The sequence below is a fragment of the Somniosus microcephalus genome, chromosome 10 (genome assembly GCF_052327205.1).
Source record: "Somniosus microcephalus isolate GS21.2 chromosome 10, FLI_Smic_1.0, whole genome shotgun sequence".
Lineage (NCBI taxonomy): Eukaryota > Metazoa > Chordata > Chondrichthyes > Squaliformes > Somniosidae > Somniosus > Somniosus microcephalus.
This window is the reverse complement of record NC_140996.1, coordinates 116,194,420-116,206,783: the sequence shown is the minus strand read 5'-3', so window position 1 is coordinate 116,206,783 and position 12,364 is coordinate 116,194,420. Positions and strand designations below refer to the sequence as shown.

Here is a 12,364-nt window from a genome sequence, read left to right as displayed (position 1 = left end):
AAATTTTGGAGTCCATTATTAAGGAGACAGTAACAGGACATTTGGATAATCATAATTTAATAGGACAAAGTCAGCATGGTTTTATGAAGGGGAAGTCATGTTTGACAAATTTGCTGGAGTTCTTTGAGGAAGTAACATAAAGGGTGGATAAAGGGGAACCAGTGGACGTAGTGTATTTAGACTTCCAAAAGGCATTTGACAAGGTGCCACACAAAAGATTATTGCTTAAGATAAAAAATCACGGGATTGGGGGTAATATTCTGGCATGGATAGAGGATTGGCTATCTAACAGAAGGCAGAGAGTTGGGATAAATGGTTCATTCTCAGACTGGCAATCAGTAACTAGTGGTGTTCCGCAGGGGTCAGTGCTGGGTCCCAAACTCTTTACAATCTATATTAACGATTTGGAGGAGGGGACCGAGTGTAACATATCAAAGTTTGCAGATGATACTAAGATGGGGGGGAAAGTAGTGAGTGAGGAGGACATAAAAAACCTTCAAGGGGACATAGACAGGCTAAGTAAGTGGGCAGAGATTTGGCAGATGGAATACAATACTGGAAAGTGTGAGGTTATGCACTTTGGCAGGAAAAATCGTAGAGCAAGTTATTATCTTAATGGCAAGAAACTGGAAAGTACTGAAGTACAAAGGGATCTGGGGGTCCTGGTGCACGAAACTCAAAAGGTTAGTATGCAGGTGCAGCAAGTGATTAAGAAGGCCAATGGAATGTTGGCTTTCATTGCTAGGGGGATAGAATATAAAAATAGGGAGGTATTGCTTCAGTTGTACAAGGTATTGGTGAGACCGCACCTGGAATACTGCGTACAGTTTTGGTGTCCATACTTAAGAAAGGACATACTTGCTCTCGAGTCAGTACAAAGAAGGTTCACTCGGTTAATCCCGGGGATGAGGGGATGGACATATGAGGAGAGGTTGAGTAGATTGGGACTCTTCTCATTGGAGTTCAGAAGAATGAGAGGCGATCTTATTGAAACATATAAGATTGTGAAGGGGTTGGATCGGGTGGATGCGGGGAAGATGTTCCCGATGATGGGTGAAACTAGAACTAGGGGGCATAGTCTTAGAATAAGGGGCTGCTCTTTCAAAACTGAGATGAGGAGGAACTACTTCACTCAGAGGGTGGTAGGTCCATGGAATATGCTGCCCCAAAAAGCTGTAGAAGCTACATCATTACATAAATTTAAAACAGAAATAGACAGTTTCCTAGAAGTAAAGGGAATTAAGGGTTACGGGGAGCGGGCAGGAATTTGGACATGAGTCTAGGTTCGGATCGGTCATGGCCCTGTGGGTAGCGGAGCGGGCCCAGGGGCCGTGTAGCCTGATCCTGCTCCTATTTCGTGTGTCTAATTCTGTTAGATTCAGGAGATGGTTCTGTGATAGTAGATTGGCGGTTAGGATCAGATCAGCCATGATCTTATTGAATGGCGGAGCAGGCTCGAGGGGCCGATTGGCCTACTCCTGCTCCTATTTCTTATGTTCTTATGTTCACTTCCCCTCTCAACTTATTGTATTTGGTCTGGTTCTCCCTTGAAGAATTCACCTGACATTCATCATACACCCTCTTTTTTGTTTCATCATCTTCTCTATCTCCCTCGTCATCCAAGGAGCCCTTGCTTTGGTTCCCTTACCCTTCCCTCTTATTGGAATGTAGCTAGCCTGTACTCGGAACATCTCCTCCTTAAAGATCACCCATTTTCTGCTACAGTTCTTTCTGTCAGTCTTTGGTTCCATTTTACCCTGGCTAGATCCTTTCGCATCCCATTGAAGTTAACCCTATTCCAGTTTAGAAGTTCCACTCTAGATTGTTCCTTGCTCCTCCTCTCCATTGCTAATGATACGATGATCACTCGTACCCAAGCGTTCTCCCACAGATACTTGGTCGACCTGGCCGACCTCATTCCCCAGCACCAGATCCAGCAATGCCTCCTTCCTAGTTGGGCCAATAACATACTGGCCAAGGAAATTCTCCTGAACACATTTCAGAAATTCCTCCCCCTCCTTTCCCTTTATCCTAGCATTATCCCAATTTGACACGGTTCCACACAAAAGATTACTGATCAAGATAAAAAATCACGGGATTGGGGGTAATATACTGGCATGGGTGGAAGATTGGCTATCTAACAGAAAACAAAGATAAATGGGATAAATGGTTCGTTCTCGGGCTGGCAATCAGTAACTAGTGGTGTTCCGCAGGGGTCAGTGCTGGGACCCCAACGCTTTACAATCTATATTAATGATTTGGAGGAAGGGACCGAGTGCAACATATCCAAGTTTGCCGACGATACAAAGATGGGAGGGAAAGCAGTGAGTGAGGAGGACATAAAAAACCTGCAAAAGGACATAGACAGGTTAAGTGAGTGGGCAGAGATTTGGCAGATGCAATATAATGTTGGAAAGTGTGAGGTTATGCACTTTGGCAGAAAAAATCAAAGAGCACGTTATTATCTAAATGGAGAGAAACTGCAAAGTGCTACAGTACAAAGGGATCTGGGGGTCCTGGTGCATGAAACACAAAAAGTTAGTATGCAGGTGCAGCAGGTGATCAGGAAGGTCAATGGAATCTTGGCTTTTATTGCAAGGGGGATGGAGTATAAAAACAGGGAAGTCTTGCTGCAGTTATATAGGGTATTGGTGAGGCCACACCTGGAATACTGCGTGCAGTTTTGGTTTCCATATTTAAGAAAAGATATACTTGCTCTCGAGGCGGTTCAGAGAAGGTTCACTCGGTTGATTCCAGAGATGAGGGGGTTGACGTATGAGGAAAGGTTGAGTAGGTTGGGACTCTACTCATTGGAGTTCAGAAGAATGAGAGGCGATCTTATCGAAACATATAAGATTGTGAGGGGGCTTGCTCGGGTAGATGCGGTGAGGATGTTTCCACTGATAGGTGAGATTAGAACTAGGGGGCATAATCTTAGGATAAGGAGCTGCCCTTTCAAAACTGAGATGAGGAGAAACTTCTTCACTCAGAGGGTAGTAAATCTATGGAATTTGCTACCCCAGAGAGCTGTGGAAGCTGCAACATTAAATAAATTTAAAATGGAGATAGAGATTTTCCTAGCAGATAAGGGAATTAGGGGTTACGGGGAGAGGGCAGGGAAGTGGACGTGAGTCTAGATTCGGATCAGCCATGATCCTATTGAATGGCGGAGCAGGCCCGAGGGGCCGTATGGCCTACTCCTGCTCCTTTTTCTTATGTTCTTATGTTCTTATCGATAGTTGGGTAATTAAAGTCCCCCAATATCACCATTCTATAGCTCTTGCATGTCTCTGCGATTTCCCTGCAGATTTGCTCCTCCACCTCCCTCTCACTACTTGGAAGCCTGTAGAATACCCCCAATAGCGTGATCATACCCTTTTTGCTCCTCAACTCTAACCAAATGGATTCTGTCCTTGTCCCCTCAAGAACATCCTCCCTTTCCAACACTACAATGTCTTCCTTAATCAGCATTGCCACCCCATCTCCCTTTTTTCCTTCCCTATCTTTTCTGAACACCTTACACCCTTGAATATTAAGTGCCCAGTCCTCACCGTTTTTAAGCCACGTTTCCGTTATTGCCACAACATCATATTGCCACATGGCTGATTGTGCTTGTAGCTCACCAACTTTATTCACCACACTTTGTGCGTTTACATACAGGCATTCTAAACCCATTTTTGAATTTTTCGTACTCTTTCTTAGTCTGCTGCTATCTAAGATGGTACTACTTCCACCTTCAGCACTACCTTCTCCTCCAGTACCATCCAACACACTCACTCTTCCACCTCATTCCTCCCCTCCACTCCTACATGCTGGGGCCCATCCCCCTGCCAAGCTAGTTTAACCCCTCCCTAACAGCACTAGCAAACCACCCCGCGAGAATATTGGTCCCGGCTCTGTTGAGGTGTAACCCATCTGGCTTGTACAGGTCCCACCTTCCCCAGAAATGGTCCCAATGCCTCAGGAATCTAAAGCCCTCCCTCCTGCACCATCTCTCCAGCCATGCATTCATCTGTTCTATCCTCCTATTCCTGGCACGTGGCACTGGGAGTAATCCGGAGATTACTACCTTTTGAGGTCCTGCTTTTTAATCTCTTTCCTAGCTCCCTATAGTCTGCCTGCAGGACCTCATCCCTCTTTCTGCCTATGAACAACGATCTCTGGCTGTTCACCCTCTCCCCTCAGAGTGTTTGCAGCCGCTCAGTGACATCCTTGACCCTGGCACCAGGGGGGCAACATACCAACCTGGAGTCACGTCTGCGTCCACAGAAACGTCTATCTGATCCCTTAACCAATGAACCCCCTATCACTATTGCTTCCACTCTTCTGCCGCAGGTCCGCTCGCTCAGACTCCCAGGTCTCTGCTCCGTGCTGCCTTTATCCCCGGTCTCTGGCTCCGTTCCTCCCACAGGTCCGCTCGCTCAGACTCCCAGGTCTCTGCTCCGCGCTGCCTTTATCCCCGGTCTCTGGCTCCGTTCCTCCCACAGGTCCACTCGCTCAGACTCCCAGGTCTCTGCTCCGTGCTGCCTTTATCCCCGGTCTCTGGCTCCGTTCCTGCCACAGGTCCGCTCGCTCAGACTCCCAGGTCTCTGCTCCGCGCTGCCTTTATCCCCGGTCTCTGGCTCCGTTCCTCCCACAGGTCCACTAGCTCAGACTCCCAGGTCTCTGCTCCGCGCTGCCTTTATCCCCGGTCTCTGGCTCCGTTCCTGCCGCAGGTCCACTCGCTCAAACTCTTTCTTAACTTGTCCCATTACCATCTTCTTTTGTCTTGCATAATCATCCCTTTTGTCTTTTAATCTCTCCTGCCTATCACAACCCCTTTCCCTGCCCCTGCCCCTTCTTAAAAATCTGTTACTTCTTTAACCTTTTCCAGTTCTGATGAAGGGCCATCGACCTGAAACGTTAATTGTGTTTCCCTCTCCACGATGCTGCCTGACCTGCTGAGTGTTTCCAGCATTTTCTTTTGTTATTTCTGATTTCCAGCATCCACAATATGTTGCTATTGTAACAGAATATTGTGAGGTTGGAGGGAGGTAGGAAGTCGATTAAATGTTTTAAGTGAATAAAATCAAAATTGATGTTTGTGAAGTGGTGTAAAATAAGAAAGCTGCAAAGAAAAATGGGTGGTAGGGGCCATAATAAAATATGAATGCGAATTTATTGTCAGTAGCATCGTTTGCCATTGCTTTTGTATTAGCAACACGTATAGCGAGCACCAGAAATAGTGCGTTGTGCTCTTGAGGAAGAGTTTATTTGTGAGGAGTGTCGGTCTAAGTACGGTTTAATCCACAAGCACTCCAACCTTAACTGGGGAGCAACACAGAATAGTATTTTGGTGATTTTTTTTCCCCCAAGACTTCCAACTATGTTAAAGGGTGAGTTCAGGGTCAGTACAATGGGTCCGTCATGTAACCGTAGTTGCGTCCCACATAACCTGACCCACTCAGCGCCGTCTACAGGTGCAATATCAAATAAATGTTCATCAAAATTCAAATAAATCTCTAGTAATTAATTCTGTGGACTGAATCAATAGTGCATTACTGTATGTTTAATGTTGGTTCTGATCAGTTTCATAGTGGTTTACATTGAAGCCTATGTTTAATGCATTTTTAAAATCGTGCCTATAGCATTTCTAAAGAATGTGATGCTTTTTATTTGAGCCAAAATAATTGCAATTTTGTTTGTGCAATAGGTTCCATTTTTATCTTAACTTTTTTACTGATGCAGTGTCTCCCTTTGTGACTCCCAAATCCATGCCCATCTTTCCCACAATTCCATGTTTGAATCCCTCCAATCAGGTTTCCGCCCTTGCCACAGTACTAAAACGGCTCTCATCAAAGTCACAAATGTCATCCTTTGTGACTGTGACAAAGGTAAACTATCCCTCTTCGTCCTTTTTGACTTGTCTGCAGCCTTTGACATGGTTGACCACTCCATCCTCTTCCAACGCCTCTCCACCGTCGTCCAGCTGGGTGGGACTACACTCGCCTGGTTCCATTCTTATCTATCGAATCGTAACCAGAGAATCACCTGCAACGGCTTCTGTTCCCGCTCCCGCATGGTTACCTCTGGTGTCCCCCAAAGATCTATCCTTGGCCCCCTCCTATTTCTCATTTACATGTTGCCCCTTGGCAGCATCATCCGAAAACACAGCGTCAGTTTCCACATGTACGCTGACGACACCCAGCTCTACCTCACTACCTCTTCTCTCGACCCTCCACAGTGTCTAAATTGTCAGACTGCTTGTCCGACATACAGTTCTGGATGAGCAAAAATTTTCTCCAATTAAATATTGGGAAGACCGAAGCCATTGTTTTTGGTCCCCGCCACAAACTCCGTTCCCTAGCCACTGACTCCATCCCTCTCCCTAACATCTGTCTGAGGCTGAACCACACTGTTCGCAACCTTGGTGTCATATTTGACCCTGAAATGAGCTTCCAATCACATATCCACAGCATAACAAAGACCACCTACTTCCACCTCCGTAACATCGCCCGTCTCCGCCCTTGCCTCAGCTCATCTGCTGCTGAAACCCTCATCCATGCCTTTGTTACCTCTAGACTTGACTATTCCAATGCACTCCTGGCTGGCCTCCCACATTCCACCCTATGTAAACTTGAGGTCATCCAAAACTCGGCTGCCCGTGTCCTAACCCGCACCAAGTCCCGTTCACCCATCACCCCTGTGCTCGCTGACCTACATTGTCTCCCAGTTAAGCAGCACCTCGATTTCAAAATTCTCATCCTTGTTTTCAAATCCCTCCATGGCCTCGCCCCTTCCTATCTCTGTAATCTCCTTCAGCCTCACAACACCCCCCCCACCCCGAGATATATGTGCTCCTCTAATTCTGCCCTCTTGAGCATCCCTGATTATAATCGCTCAACCTTTGGTGGCCGTGCCTTCTGTTGCCTAGGCCCTAAGCTCTGGAATTCCCTACCTAAACCTCTCCACCTCGCTACCTCTCTTTCCTCCTTTAAGACGCTCCTTAAAACCTACCTCTTTGACCAAGTTTTTGGTCACCTGCCCTAATTTATCCTTATATGGATCAGTGTCAAATTTTTTGTTTTAAAATACTCTTGTGCAGCGCCTTGGGACATTTTACTACATAAAAGGTGATATATAAATACAAGTTGTTGTTGTTGACTGGTTTCGTTTATAAAAAAATTGAAATTGACTTTTATCCATAAATTTCTAGTTTATTTTGTTGTAAATTTAAAATTTGTTTCATTTGGAACCTCTAAACAGTCTCAAAATCATTTGTAGAATGTTTTCATCTTTACAGGTTCTGCACTTCTATTTTACTGTTCAACTGCTGTGAAGGTGCAGTCTGAGTACAAGCTCTCTCGGGGCTGAAAGGAAGACAGTACTTGTCTCTTTGCATTTCATTTGCTACTTTCATATAAATATATTTTTGAAAGTTGACGCAATTTCTAGCTACGGTAAAAATCCAAATGTTATTAATGTTGTATTTGATCCATTGTTAATTATTTTTCTGTTATGAAAGGAGGTTTGTTTTGCTTGATTTTATGAGTGCAATTTAATGCTTTGAGATTTATGAATTTCTAATGTTGAATATTATACAAGCAGGATTTTCTTCCCTTCTCTCCTCATGCTGAGACTTAGGGCTGGATTTTACCTTTTGGTGCGGCCTGGGAGCAGAACAGCTGCCTTCCGGGTTCCGATCCCGCCCCCAATGACGTCCGATGCACAGACGCTATTTTGCGTCAATTGGCCTTGTTAAGCCAGCCCTACGATCTTGCCAGCCAATTAAGAGAAAGCCACTGTCAGTTGATGATGCGTCATCTGCCGGTTTTCTTAAAGGGGCCACACACATTTGTTTTTGACACATGATTTTTCAGTGTTTGACAGCATTGAGGTGCTGCAAACACTGACAATCATTGTACAAAGGTGAGCCCTTGCACCCAAGCTCTCCAGTGACTCCTTAGGATAAAACAGATGGCAGCTGCAGGTGAGGTTACAGAAGCGATCTGTCACTGGTGGGAGAGGTTCTCCCAATGAGGTGGGACTACACAAACACTTCAAACTTGTTACCTACAGAAAAGTCTAAATACATTAAAAATGATTTCCCCCACATTTTCTTACCTCTGAAACTCACCAGTGTACCATTGGATCCTTCACACCACTTCTGCAGCTGTCATCAATGCACAAACATTACAGTAGACCCACAGCACGCCACACTTACCCTGGCATGGTGTCCGGACATTGGGAAGCCTGCAATCGACCTGTCAAAATTGATAAAGCCTCATAACTGCCTGTTAACTACCTGTTAACAAGCAGTTAAGTGCCTATAATCCTCTTCCCGCCGCTAGGTGTCGTGTCCATGCGCAAATTGGTGACCCGACACTTGGGAAGATTGTATGGAGACGGGTTGACAGCGGGTTCTGGACCCGCTGTCAATTTTTGCAATTTTGCCAGCAGTCCCGCCTCCAAACCCGCCCACTGAGCTCCGGCAAAATTCCCCCCATAATTCCAGGGCACGCGTGCACTGTCGTACTTCACCCAAGTGGTCATTTTAATCTAAGCTTTGTCAATGACTGTTGCTATTCAACCATTGGAGTATCGGAGCCAAGTCTAATCTGATTCATGCGTGTGCACCTTCCAGCAGGATTCACCAGATAAGGATCATGATTGGACCCCTAAGCTGATTTTTCTCCCCCTCTTTCCCTCTGTGCACTGAGAATAATTGCAGTGACATCTCCGTCACTCTGGTTGATATCAGATAAAAGCAGAAATATTCTAGTTCTAAACCCACACCAAAGTGATCAATCCACTGAAAATGAGAAGTTTAAAAAAAAATTCAAGGGCCATCAAGTTTGAAAAGAGCAAGTGACTGCTTCATTAATAATGCTGACTAGGTGAGCCAAGCTTGGGTTTTAAAAGCCTGCACGTTGTAAGAGAAATGAAAGACTAAGGAAAGTAAAGAGTTTCAGTTTTGAAGTCCTGGGAAAGAATGAGTTACAGTAAATATTAGGACAGGGTTAATGTACTCCATAAATGATCCTCAACACCAGATGTTGGTTTACTCACGTTTTTGAATCCATTCAGTGTTGCTTTTGCGACAAATTCTATTAACTGTGGGAATACCAATCATTTTTTTGCAATATGTAGATTTGAATTTTCCTTTACACACTGTGTTGTGACTTTGTCTAAACTATCTTGCGTTATGTTTTGCTTTCTTAGAATATCAGTTACACAAAAGCAATGACAGTAAACAAGCTTGTTTTTGAAAAAGCTTAAATTGTCTTCAGCTCTTAATAGATTTAACAGCAATGAAAGTTTAATGTTAAAATGCAGTACATTTAATGATGATTAAATCATTTTCATTCTGTTTACTCTAGTACATGCATCAGTGGAACCAGGTTGGCTTCAGGGAACATATGAAGGCAGAACAGGACTGATCCCTGCAAACTACGTAATCTTTCTTTGATAACTGCTGGCAAGACTAGAAAATCTCCATGGTATCCATGGTGAACAAAATGTTACAGACTGAGAATGCTATATTCCAACACAGCTAAAGGGATGTCAGGCAGTCAGGAGTGGTGGGGTGTTTATATCTGCAGAATGTATGCCTTTTTATGGTATGGAGTAAAGGATTGTGGTTTGCATCAATAACTGTTCGCTTTAACAAAAAATACTAATCTTATTAGCCATAGTTATTGACGAATATTCATTTTGTAGTATTGAAAATGGAAAAAATGACTAAATTTAAGTATATATAATACATATTTTATAAAGCTGTAGCATTTGCATTTCAAGACTCCCTGTTTGGAGTGCCAAATAGTGGATATGGGCTATATTTGAACTGTATGAACAACAGAAGTTTTATCTTGCTGGTGATTTTTGTGTACTTGGTTGAAAAATGTCACATTGGATGGAGAAAGGAGAAACTTAAATGTATTGCGTTATCATAGCTACACAAATTCTGAATTTATTTACATCTATGATTGGAACCTAGCTGAAGTGTTTTTCTTTCAGGTAGAATTTCTGATGCTTTTTCAGCCTAAATCTCCCCAAATTCTGTTTTTAGTCAATTAACTCACTTTGTAAACCAAACTTTATAGACATATAACTATCCTTGACTTCAGCCTTCACCATAGAGTGTAGGCTGCTGGTGATCACTTTTGCTTACATGTCACTCATGGAAAATAAATCAAGTGCTTTACTTGAAGCTCAAGATATTTTTACCCAACGATGTCTTCCGTTACATTAGAATTGGTAACTGGTGGTAGGTATCTACTTCAATACTCAAGTAGTAAAGCATAAAGGTCTAAATTACTTTATTTGGGAAATGGATACATATGAATTATAAATTTAACATACTTTGGTTAACAAACTAAGTACTTGAGGACTAATAAATTCATTGACACCAAAGATTAAGGCAGTGATACAATACGAACATCCAGTATTGTGTTGGTCTCGGATTATCTGCAAAAAGCCTCTTATCTTCTCTCAGCCGTCCAGTGATCTAACGGTCCAGTATTCATTATGATCTAATTGTTCATGTAAGAAAGCTATTCATTACCTTTCATGCAATTTCAGTTTCTCCTTGTGTCAAAATAATATTGATATATATATAGGACATATGTTCACAGTTCTCTTGCTACAAATCAAAAATTATTTTATTTCTGCAATTTAAATTTGAAATGTAATTTTTTTTTGTGGGGGGAAAAAATGTGCCCACAAGATTTTAGTACTTTTTGAAAGAAAAAAGCTGCCACACATTGTGAGTGAAAGAGGCAGAGAGGGAATTGTGCTAGCTTTGAGGACAAATCGCACTTTTTACTCTAATTTTATTTGTTCCAATACACTGGTGTATTGGTATCTTGTTTAAATGTTGGTTTTCTTTCCTAAATATATATCATTCAGTGGTAACATTGATAGTTTAAAGTATATATTGTCAAATAGTTTAGTTTTTAGTGTATTTAATAATTATTAATATCTGTCACAAAATGCAAAGTGGTGTTCAACTGAATGTTTTCTGATCATTCAAATTTCTTTGTATAAAATTACATGGTTGTACCTATGGCTTGGTATATAATTTATACAGTTTTATTGCCATTTGAAAGTACTTATATTTGGACTACAATATATATTTAAAAAGTTTTAGACATGTATTTAAAGACCTGAATAATGAAAATATGAACCAAAAATTGACAATCAGCAGATTGTGAGCCAATTTATATTCTTTGGGATAGTGTGAATACTCATACTACATAACACAATGCAAATTAATCGCTACTGTAGTCACAAGAAAGGATATTTTCTGTGATAGCATAATTATTTGTATTTAGCTACATTGGTATGGGATTATGGAGTAGATTGGCAGATTATGCCCTTCACAAATAATTGCAACATTTTGTGGCCATTGGAAATGTAATTTATCAGTGGTACAATGGATTTACAATGCCATTTTCAATTGTAGAAGACTATATTTTCTGATGAGACAAGACCCTGTAATGATGAGATTTATATTTCAATATAAATGGAAAATATGAGGCCTGGGGAATTTGGCTTACCCAGATCTCTCATTTCAGGCCCTTTGATTTAAAAGAAGGGGAGCTTAATGTTTTGGTAGCAAAAAAGATTCATCAAGCAATTGTTCTAATATACTGATGTAGTACACCGCAAATAAATATAAGCCATGTGGTGCTGAAATGTTGGAATAATACTCTAGCACCAAATCAAACATCAAATGATAAAAGCAGCCCTAGTTTTGGTGAGCAACAATGCAAAAAAAAGGTCTCGGTGAAAATGCATGGCAGATAGGGTGGAAGAGAAATTATAAGGCCCTAAACCAAATCTCTAAGCATATAATTATTTTGTAACATTTAATGATGTAAGCTAGCGGTGAATAACTGAAGCTGTGGTATAAAAGGTTTCACCGATTTCATGTCACTGAATATTGATGGTATGTCAATATCAGCATTTTAACGGTGCTTGTCACAAATAACAATGTACAAAACTATGTTTAAAAACTTTTGTAATAAGCATGAGTCACAAAGTTCTCTTAACTATCAAAAACTGATAAAGTTGTTATTTTGGAAACTAAATTATATTATACTGACAGCCTTACATTTGTGCACTATCTTTTTAACCCTTTGATGTCCTTGTCCAAAACTTTGTGATGGCTATTACACAGTTGAATGTGTTAATAATTCTGCGATTTACAGGATGGCCTAAGTATACATCTTTTTAAGAAGGGTTAAATATTTTGCAGTAACTACTTGCACCATACATTTGGCAGAAAATGTGGTTTGTTGTGCTCATTTAGAAGAAAATGTATATAATTAAAAACTTATTTTTCAATCAAGTCCATTACTGACACCAATGTGGTTGACTCTTA

General features: G+C 41.8%; 1 protein-coding gene across 1 annotated transcript in view; it reads left to right on the top strand.

The window, feature by feature from the left end:
- arhgap42a (Rho GTPase activating protein 42a) overlaps positions 1-12,093 on the top strand; it is a 604,917-nt gene extending 592,824 nt beyond the window's left edge. The window contains exon 24 of the mRNA XM_085998730.1: positions 9,360-12,093. Within this exon, the coding sequence (XP_085854856.1) occupies positions 9,360-9,448 (89 nt within the window). The 3' untranslated portion in view covers positions 9,449-12,093. The remainder of the gene's footprint in view (positions 1-9,359) is intronic.
- The last annotated feature ends 271 nt before the right edge of the window (positions 12,094-12,364 follow it).